The sequence below is a fragment of the Triticum aestivum genome, chromosome 7D (assembly GCF_018294505.1).
Source record: "Triticum aestivum cultivar Chinese Spring chromosome 7D, IWGSC CS RefSeq v2.1, whole genome shotgun sequence".
NCBI lineage: Eukaryota > Viridiplantae > Streptophyta > Magnoliopsida > Poales > Poaceae > Triticum > Triticum aestivum.
The window spans coordinates 225987767-225998143 of NC_057814.1; the positions used below are offsets into that span (position 1 = coordinate 225987767).

Consider the following 10377-nt stretch of genomic DNA (forward strand, 5'->3'; position numbering starts at 1 on the left):
TGTTACTTTCCCGAGATTCGATCGTCGGTATCATCATACCTAGTTCAATCTCGTTACCGGCAAGTCTCTTTACTCGTTCCGTAATGCATCATCCCGTAACTAACTCATTAGTCACATTGCTTGCAAGGCTCATAGTGATATGCATTACCGAGAGGGCCCAGAGATACCTCTCCGATACACGGAGTGACAAATCCTAATCTTGATCTATGCCAACTCAACAAACACCATCGGAGACACCTGTAGAGCATCTTTATAATCACCCAGTTACGTTGTGACGTTTGATAGCACACAAGGTGTTCCTTCCGGTATTCGGGAGTTGCATAATCTCATAGTCAGAAGAACATGTATAAGTCATGAAGAAAGCAATAGCAATAAAAGTAAATGATCATAATGCTAAGCTAATGGATGGGTCTTGTCCATCACATCATTCTCTAATGATGTGATCCCGTTCATCAAATGACAACACATGTCTATGGTTAGGAAACTTAACCATCTTTGATTAACGAGCTAGTCAAGTAGAGGCATACTAGGGACACTCTGTTTGTCTATGTATTCACACATGCACTAAGTTTCCGGTTAATACAATTCTAGCATGAATAATGAACATTAATCATGATATAAGGAAATATAAATAACAACTTTATTATTGCCTCTAGGGCATATTTCCTTCAGCACCTCCTCCTCACCCGTACGCGTTCATGGGCTGACACATGCGCGGGGCGTGACACCCCCTGTTTTTTTTTCATTTTTTTGCCTTTTCTTTTCTCATTTTTCTTTTTTGTTTTTTCCTTCTTTAAATTAATTCAGGATTTCCAAATTTCAAAATGTTGCGACTTTTGAAAAAAAATATTCTTCAATTCAAAAAATGTTCGGGAAATCATAGAATATTTGCGGATTCAAAAAATGTTGGTGATTTTCAAAAACTGTTTGCAAATAAAAAATACATGATTTGCGAATAAAGGTTAGAAATAAAATAATGTTCATGATTTTGAAAAAACAATCATGTATTCAAAAGATATTCGCGGATCTGAAAAAATGTCCATGAAATTTTAGAAAATGTTCAAAAAAATTCAAAAAATTACGAATTGCAAAATTTGCTCCCCATTGCCGAGTCAAAAAATGTTCATGAATTCAAAAATTGTTTATGCATTTCAAAAAATGTTCGTCTAAAGAAAACAAATATTCGTGAATTTCAAAAGAAAATTCCAATTTCAAAGAAATGTTTGTTCATTCAAAAAACTGTTCGATGATTCGGAATTCTTTTATGTCTAGGATTTGATTAGTTATTGAAAAGTCTTTATATGTCTAGGCATTGGGAGTAGTTTGTGGACGATGAGATTTGTTTTTAAAGTTTTAAACATTCCCTTGCATGACACAATGACAAGTGTGGCGTGCAGTTGCAAGCTCGTAGCCTTGGGATTTACCACGTCGAATGCATTGTGATCCCGTGGACATCAGGACCATCATCAGTGAGGGGGAAGAAAGATAAACATGGTGGGCCACTGTGTTAAAATAGTGGACGATCACATGTCAGGGTATTGAGCCATACTTATTTGGCTAGGGCGTAATATTTTTGCCTCCCGTCACAACATACGATCATGTTTGCTAGTTTAAGATAAAGTATGGTGGCACCATGAGTCACACCTTACACAATTTTTCTCCTACCCCTACTCTTCCTAATTTATGAGTGGCAACATTTGTTGAACGACTACCCCATGTGACCTTCACCTTTTGAAACGAGTGAAACAACCCTTTGATCTCTTCAATTCTTGGCCCGACCGCCGCCAGGTTCTTCCTTGGTTCTCTTAGCATGGACGTCGTCGTCTTGTTATCTGTCTTCAAGTGTAGCTTCTAGACGTTGGTCTCCACAGCTAGCTAAACAACGTGTTTGCATGCCATAATCTCCACCTCCTCTGCATCCGAGGCTTGTTGATACACATGACATGTAGCAGCTCGGGAGTCCCCAGCATGACCCCTCAAGATCACACCGCCATCATCCTTGCCTCCGTGTTTGGACACTACTCCGTCAACATCTTCCACCCATCCTTCCTGTAGCACGGTTCACTTCCGCAACACCTTTTCTTTGACAGCTGACACTTTTTCTGTGCGTGCACTTGTCATTCTGCCATGTACGCAACGACCGAGCGACCGTGTTTTTACATCATCTGGGAGGTGGAGATACAAATTTGTATCTTCAGGTGTTGTATTTTATAATACTTGGAGCAGATGATGTACTTTTTTTATATACATTATCTGTTAAAAAGGTGCGTTTTTGGGCCTTAAAGATGTCAAAAAAGTTATTTTTACATCTATATCTTCTATTGGAGATGCTCTAATCGTATATACAATATTTGGTTCTCTTTTTTTTTTTTGCATCGAATATTTGGTTCTCTGGAAGAGCCATTTCCACGTTCCGAGTAGAGCTGCCCCACTGGGGTGGCCGTAGCGTCTAGCGCACCTGCCACCGTCACCTAGCTGACCCCTGTGCCCCGTGCTCCGGCGACACGTTGGCGTACCAGATAGGCCCGTCACCGTCACCACCACCGCATCCTCGCCGCACATCACCTCCCAGCACGACCCTCAAAGCAGTGGGGACGGCGCCGCCGCCCGCAGCAAGCAAGCGGTTCGAGGGTTTTAGAAGCGACATCCTTTTTCTCCGCCCGCAAAAGAGAAAGAGGGGAAGACCGAGAGAGGAGAAGGAAGGCTTCCAGAAGGAGAAGATCGGCGGCGACGAGAGGGAGAAGGGGGGGCTCGAGCTGGTTGTTCTCCGGGGAGGTAGAGGGAGAGGGAAGCGAGGCCTGGCCAGCTGCCGCGGCTTGGGGCCGAGGAGGGTGAGGAGACGGAGGAGGCCGGGCTCGTGCTGGCGCTGGTGCTCGCCTAGGGTTTGGAAGCTTCGGCTGGCTCGGAGGCGTCAAGGTACCTATCCCTCTCTTTCGTTCTTTCTCTCTCTCTCGCTCTCGCTCTCTCTCACTCCCGTATGTAATCAGGCCACCTCACTAGAACAAAAAAAAGGTCGTCTAAAAGACTCACCGGAACAGAAAGGAGCCTGGGTTTTCCTCGATTTTGTTGTGATTCGGAGGTACAGGATTGAGGGCGTCGGGGATGGCCTAACTTTATGTCCAGGCGTTTGATGGATTTATGCCTGATTTCGCTGCCAAGCTCTTGCCTTTTAGGTGCAAATTGGGCGCTTCCGCTTTGGAATTGCTGTGTGGTTGGGCTGCAAGCATGTAATCCATTGCTTTAGGCTTCTCCTTGACTAGTCATTTCCATTTACTGCAAGTTATAATGCCACATTTCGCATCTTCGAGAGATTTCGAGGCTTGGTACCTTTAGCATGTTTGGGTACTCTTCTTGTATGTTGTTGTTATTCTGTCATTCATAGTTTCCTAATATGAAACAGTAACTTTGGAAATCATTTGCTTCAACAAAACTTATTCTGTTGCCTGTTGAATATGCCAAATCGGTAAATCCAGTTGCTCCTGAATGAACTTGCTAATATAGTCAATTGATAAACACTAAATATTCATTTTCCCCCTTTCATATGGTTCCTTGCAGTGTAATGGCCACACAGAGTGCTGTTCGGTTAATTGGAGGGGCAGGGGCTGGTGGCTGGACTAAGGATTTCGGAGCATTCGACTCTCCACTGGGAAATCTTCCAGGAGAAGGGCTGGGGTTTGTGGAGAATGGCAGTGGGATTTATGGGGGCTGGGGGGAATCTGTCCCAAATCGAAGTGGAAGCGCACCTCCTAGCATGGAGGGATCTCTGGCTGCTCTTGGTAATCTTATAGGTCAGCGGAGTGGAAACTTTGACACCAGTTTAGGTAACTTGGACAATGTGACTGGCAGTTCCACGGCTGAGGAGCAGTTACGTGCTGATCCTGCATACTTTGACTATTATGGTTCCAAGGTGAATTTGAACCCAAGGCTTCCTCCTCCACTAATCTCAAGGGAGAGCCGCCGCTTCATGAACCGTGTTGGCAAGGTTAAAGAATGGAGAGTGGTCTCCCAAGATGACAGCAATAAAGGCTCCTTATTTATACCTCGATCTACTCTATCAACTCACAAGGAAGAACCTGAAGATGATAAGTCTCCAAGGTTGGATTCGAGTTCTGCAGATGATGAACAGATGAATCTTGTGGATTTTGTGCAGGTGAGTGTTCCACGTAGACCATAAATCTCTCTTGCCTGCTTTCCATTTTTCTGATCGATTATGTGCCGCTCAGGGATGCTTGGTCTCTGTACCTCCTTGAACTAGTAATAATAACTGTGTTGGATCAAAGTATTAATGCAATTACCTTCCTATATTAAGATGCCATCAAGCTTATTGCAAGAAGTTGCAAACGAGCTACCTTGTGCTTATATCAATATCAGCCAATCTTTCAACTCCAATTTGAAGGAAAATTAGCACTCCTTTGTTAGAAATGGTTGGCTTTTGTTTGGATAGTTAAAGTATTCATTGGTTGCGCTAATCTAGTAATCTTGCTGCATATCTTGTAAATATACCAAAACAAGGATGATTGGGCAGAAAATATGGTGGCACTGAAAATATCTTTGGAACACCTGTTAGTTGCACTTGCATAACACTGAGTTTTTCTTTTGCATAGATGCACAATTAATGGTCATGTTTAGTTACATTTTTTCCATGCTGCACATGCAAAAATGTTGACATTACTTTAATATTTTAATTTTATGTCCAAGCATGTTACAGTTGATCATCTCATTATCTGTTCATATTTTCTCTAGGAGAGCTTCCAGCAGAACCCCGATTCGTTGTATGATAACTCTTCACATCTATCAAGCAGCAGTATTGGTGATGGCATAGCTGTCCATTCTAATATTGACTCATCAAGGAATTTGCCACATGATGTTGTCAAGCCGTCAGGGTTGAATTCGTGGACACCTGTACCTTTGGCCAGTGTACTGAGAAGTACTCTTAGCAACAATCTTTCATCTACATCTGTTCCCAGTTCATCATGTTCTGATAATAACCCTACTGTACAAATTTCTGAGCAACAGCAAGAAAAGCAGAGCATAGACATGAAGCCTGGAAATGATGTGCCTGTCAGTGGGGCAGTTGTTACTGAACTTGATGTTGTGGAGTCTAGCATGAAGAATTTGAAGTTATGTTTGGATAGCCCGACTACGTCACAAGTTAAGCAGCAGTGGCAGGGCAATTTCTTGCAGCAGTATGGCTTCTCACCTCTAGTCCAAGGCGACCATATGCCAATGACTCCTCATGGAGCACATCTGCCCAATGTTCCTTTTGTTGACAACGTGTCTCATACTCAGCTAAAACTACCCACTGGTGACATGCAGCAACTTTTACCTCAACTTGGTATGCCAACACCCTTTTATACACCGAATTCTTTTGGAAGCCCATATTATCAGAATTTGCATCCAGCCAGTGTATTGGCAAATCCTTATGTGACTGCTGGGTATGCTTTGGGTGGTTCAGGTTTCCCACCCGTTATGACTAGCTATTCTCCCCAGAGTTCTGCTGCGACACCTCTAGACAGTCCTATGACTCCAAGCTTTAGTGGTAGGCCATCTGGTTTTCCTTCAGCAGGGAATCTTACTGCAGGAACCGAGTTTGTTCAGCCATATAAAATGTATGGGCAACTCGGGGTTCCCATGCAGCCACCTATTCCCGACCCGAACTTTTTTCAGTTCTTTCAGCATCCCTCTTTTCCACAGTATGCTAGTGGAAATCAATATAATACATTGGCTCCAAGGGGTAGTGTTTTTGGAAATGTTGCTGATAATTTTGATCCACGTAAGTTATTTCCTCAAGCTCAATATCCATCTGATCAGAGGCTTCAACTTCCAAAAACTGGAATTTTTAATTCTCCTACAACCCTAAGAGGAGGAACTGTTCCAAATTATCATGGCATTTCACCCTATGTTGGAGCGCCATTGACTTATCCAACAAGCCCAGTGTTTCAGGGGCAACCTTTCTCTGGAATTCCCCCCTCTGGTAGAAATGATTCTGCGAGGTTTCAGTCCGCCTCAAGAAGTATCACTGCTGTTTCTGGGTTTCAAGGGCAGCGAGAAAGGGAGAAATTTGATAACCCGAAGGCATGCACTTTCCTGGAAGAACTGAAGTCTAACAGAGCACGTAGGGTTGAGCTATCTGATATCACAGGTCGCATAGTAGATTTCAGGTTAGTTGTGTTGTGTTGATTATTTATCATTCTAATTTGATATGCATTTTAGCATATTTATCATTCTATTAGGCATGCATCTCAGCATATGTATCATTCTAACTTCTAACTAAGCATATATACACCAATACCAGTTTTGGTCGCTAATGCGTGATGTGCTCTTGACCTCAGCGCTGACCAACATGGTAGCCGTTTCATCCAGCAGAAATTGGAAAACTGCACTGCTGAAGAGAAGGCAGCCGTGTTTGCAGAAGTTCTTCCTCATGCTTCATCTTTAATGACTGATGTGTTCGGGAATTATGTGATCCAAAAGGTATGCTCCGGTTATCTGTTATGTGGAGCAAATTGTCTGCATCACTTTGTCGCACATGGTAACTGCTGGTTGTACAAAAAAGTGACATGTAATCTCTGCAGTTTTTTGAACATGGAACTCCTGAGCAAAGAAGGGATCTTGCCGCCAAGCTTGCTGGTCATGTTGTACCTTTGAGCCTTCAGATGTATGGATGCCGAGTAATACAAAAGGTACTCTTACTCTTTAACATTTGCCTGTTTTTAGTCCAGCCCGATCTCGTTCTGTGTTAATTGTAAAGATATGGGTCTATGAGTATGCACCTTGTTCGTCTATTATGTATCTAGTTTCCCCCATGTATTTATAGCATTTTTTGGGGTTTACTTGGGATGTTCACTTAAAAGTTATAAAGCTGTTTATCTCAAGAATTAGCTACTGAGTTTATCATACATTCTGGACGGTACCCTTGTATGCATGAACAAGTGGCATGGCTGCATTTTGTTTGCAATGGATAACTAGGTTAGCTAAGCTTAAACATATGTAGGTTGGTGCAACCTAGATTTTGTGTCTGGCAACTAACCTGATTAGCCCAAATTACTCTTTGGCTAGCTTAGGTTTGTTCGCTTGGATAACTGTAGAAAAAAGAAGGTTGGTGGTTAATTATGGTAGGTTAGCTTATTCCACCATTTCAGTGTGTTGACATAATCATGGGTTGTTTATGGGCCAAGGCTGATATGACAGCTCCAAGGCAGGCAACATCATATGCCTTGAAAATACAATAGTGACAATTGCTATATTAGAGATAAGGATTTGTCAGAACTAGGGTTGAGAGTTTGCGTTTGGTTCCAACTTGTGGATTAAGAGTGTACCCTTTGAGATTAAGCTACCTCACTAGATCATCTGACATGTAACATCAGTTAAATATGGTGTCCAGTCAGAAAAAACTTCTGATTTCAGGGATAATGTGCAAAGAGAGGTAAATGCAATTTTGTAAAGAAAGTCTCATCAAGTTATCACCAGCTTGTAGAAAGCTTTGAAGAGAGCTAGAGTAATAAGGAAATTGGGAGAAATGGGTTGAAGTATACCTGTAGTTGGCAGTACGTGAGAACATTATAATTTTCTGCGTGCAATCAGTATGATTGGAAAATTTACTTAGGAAATTCAAAATAACAAGTAGAAATTAGTGTGTAATCTGCTATGTAAATTAGTGTGTAACCTGGCAGTTACATGTTGGCACGGTATAGGAATTCTGGATGCAACCAGCATACGCCATAATATCTGATGTGTCCTGCAGTTATTATTAATTTTTGCTTGTTTAATTCTCTTCTATAATATGCAGGCTCTGGAAGTTATGGAACTTGACCAGAAAATAGATCTGGTCCGCGAGCTTGATGGAAATATTATGCGATGTGTTCGTGACCAAAATGGGAATCATGTTATACAGAAGTGCATAGAGTGTGTCCCCACGGAACATATTGGTTTTGTAGTATCTGCTTTTCGGGGACAAGTTGCTAGCCTTTCAATGCATCCATATGGTTGCCGTGTTATTCAGGTGGGTTCAGACTTCAGAATAATGCTTGATACGAATTTGCTACTTGATCCTGTCACACTGACTTTCTTTCTCCCTTCAATCCATACACTTGTCTGCAGAGAGTTTTGGAGCATTGTGGTGGTGATTCACGAGGTCAGTGCATAATAGATGAAATATTGCAGTCCGCTTGCATCCTCGCACAAGACCAGTATGGCAACTATGTCACACAGGTGAAATTATTTGCAATTTGATTCTGTATCTTTTGCCATATTCTAAAAAGTGCACAGTAGTTGTTGATTTATAAACTGGCTGAGTGGCTGTAATAAACACAAAATACATCTCCAGTTATGACCTGCCTTTGGTCCTTTTCTAAAAAAATGACCTGCCTTTGGTTCATTTGTCGCAAAAGAATATGCTATGGAGTTCTATGATACCAGATGATGTGAGTGAAGTGCCCTTGGCTACTTTACGTCATAATATATCAGCTTATTTCTTTTTTCCGTCTCTTTTGCAGCATGTTGTGGAAAAAGGAAAAAGTCATGAAAGGGCTCAAATTATCAGTAAGTTGGCTGGGCAGGTTGTCACCATGAGCCAAAATAAATTTGCATCAAATGTGATAGAGAAGTGTTTCCAACATGGAGATATTGCGGAACGAGATCTTCTAATCAGAGAGATTGTGGAGCAGACTGACGGAAATGATACCTTGCTGGTATGTATGATAATTTGACACTTTAACGCAATGTTTCCATCCCTTTTCTTTCCCTCCTTTTTTTGCTGATAAATTTTAAGGCAGTAATGCTCCGCAGTACAAGTCTTAAGTCTGAAGTAGGCAGTATTATCCCATGTGGAATCAGATAATGACAATTTAGCAGTGAGAGTTACATTTCCAAGCCTGACTGAGGAATCCGAGTCCTGTATCTTTGTACCGTCTATTGTTACTGATTCCGTTGATTCTACTCCCTCCGTTCCTAAATATAAGTCTTTGTAGAGATTCCACTAGATGGACTACATACGGAGCAAAATGAATGAATCTATACTTAAAATACATCTATATACATCCGTATGTGGTTCATAGTGGAATCTCTACAAAGACTTATATTTAGGAACAGAGGAAGTAGATTCTAAGCTTGTTCACTATTAAATTCCTGTGATTTCATTTGCTAACCACTTGCTATGCAATTAGGCAATGATGAAGGATCAGTATGCTAATTATGTTGTTCAGAAGATACTTGAAACATGCAACGATGAGCAGCGGGAACTTCTGGTCAGCCGTGTAAAGGGTCACTTGCAAGCACTGAGGAAGTACACCTATGGCAAACATATCGCGAGCCGAGTCGAGCAGCTTTGCGGTGAAGGTGAGCCTCTTGAATTAGCGATACTTTATGATGAATCAGTCAACCTTTCTTCCCTGTGCTTTGCTTCAGCTCCAATATCTTGAAGTATATTTAATCCTATGATCCTTCCAGGAGATGCCGAGTGTGACTCATAAGCGACGGGAATGCCTCAACGCCCGGCAAATTCATCAGCAAGGAAGAAACCATAACTTGGAACCGCGGTGCTTCAAAGTGCTAACAAGACTTGGAACTCCAGCAAAGGAAGATTGTACATATGTGACTTTGTTTAGGCAGTGTAGGGAGGTGCTAGGCACAAGGTTTATTCTGTGCGCACCAGTGTATCTATGTTGATATGTTAGGGTGTGCTTATCCACACTGCACTAGTTGGTAGCCGTGTGCAAAATATGTATAGTACCAGTGGTTTGGCTTGTATGTGTGATACATGTGTGTATCTTGACTGCTTGGTAATGTAATGGCTTGGTTGCTTGCTTAAAATCTCCAGTTGTGTGGTAAAACATCGTCCATTCATTGGGTTGACTGAGGAGAAAATGGCCTGTGATTTATTGCAGATTACAGTAACTGGTAGTAACAAGAACCAACATGCAAAAATATTATTCCACGCTGAAATTGGATCGTGTTGTCCATGGCGTGCGTGCTGTAGTAGTAACTTTAGTTGGCCTCGAACCCGTCGATGTTGCCGCTCTCCCGCCGTACCCGGCCGCTGCTCCTCGTCCGGCCCATGCCCTTGCCGCCGGCTTCACCGTCGCCCATCTCCTCGAACACCCGCCTCACCATGCTCTCGACGACGTCCACCTGCAGGAGCTCCCGCCTCCCGCCAGCCACCGCCTTCTCGTTCGCCTTCACGAACCCGGCGTACGCGCCGCGCACCGCCTTGGTCACCGCGGCCTTGATCTGCGCCCGTAGGTCGCCGTCCGGGATCTTGTACTCCGCCCCGTGCTTCCTCACCCTCTCCTCCAGCACGCCGGCGAACGCCGCCGCCTTTTCCCGCGCCTCGTCGGCCGGCCACGCCTTGCCGCCGCTGCCGCCGAGGAGCCGGACCAG

At 43.0% G+C, this 10377-nt stretch overlaps 1 protein-coding gene across 1 annotated transcript; it reads left to right on the forward strand.

Moving 5' to 3' along the window:
• Nucleotides 1–2613: 2613 nt before the first annotated feature.
• On the forward strand, nt 2614–9830 carry LOC123170346 (pumilio homolog 5). Its single transcript, XM_044588194.1, has 10 exons — nt 2614–2916; nt 3556–4150; nt 4744–6161; nt 6333–6474; nt 6576–6683; nt 7790–8002; nt 8101–8211; nt 8496–8690; nt 9165–9336; nt 9448–9830. Exons 2-10 carry the CDS (start codon nt 3560–3562, stop codon nt 9468–9470), a joined length of 2973 nt encoding a protein of 990 aa, XP_044444129.1. The 5' UTR covers nt 2614–2916; nt 3556–3559; the 3' UTR covers nt 9471–9830.
• Nucleotides 9831–10377: the final 547 nt, after the last annotated feature.

What these genes read in the sequence shown, in the direction of transcription:
- LOC123170346 (XM_044588194.1), top strand. Translation starts at nt 3,560, where the DNA reads ATGGCCACACAGAGTGCTGTTCGGTTAATTGGAGGGGCAGGGGCTGGT. An exon ending in ATCTTGTGGATTTTGTGCAG is followed by an intron (nt 4,151 to 4,743) that starts GTGAGTGTTCCA and finishes TATTTTCTCTAG; the next exon opens with GAGAGCTTCCAGCAGAACCC. An exon ending in GATGCCGAGTAATACAAAAG is followed by an intron (nt 6,684 to 7,789) that starts GTACTCTTACTC and finishes TATAATATGCAG; the next exon opens with GCTCTGGAAGTTATGGAACT.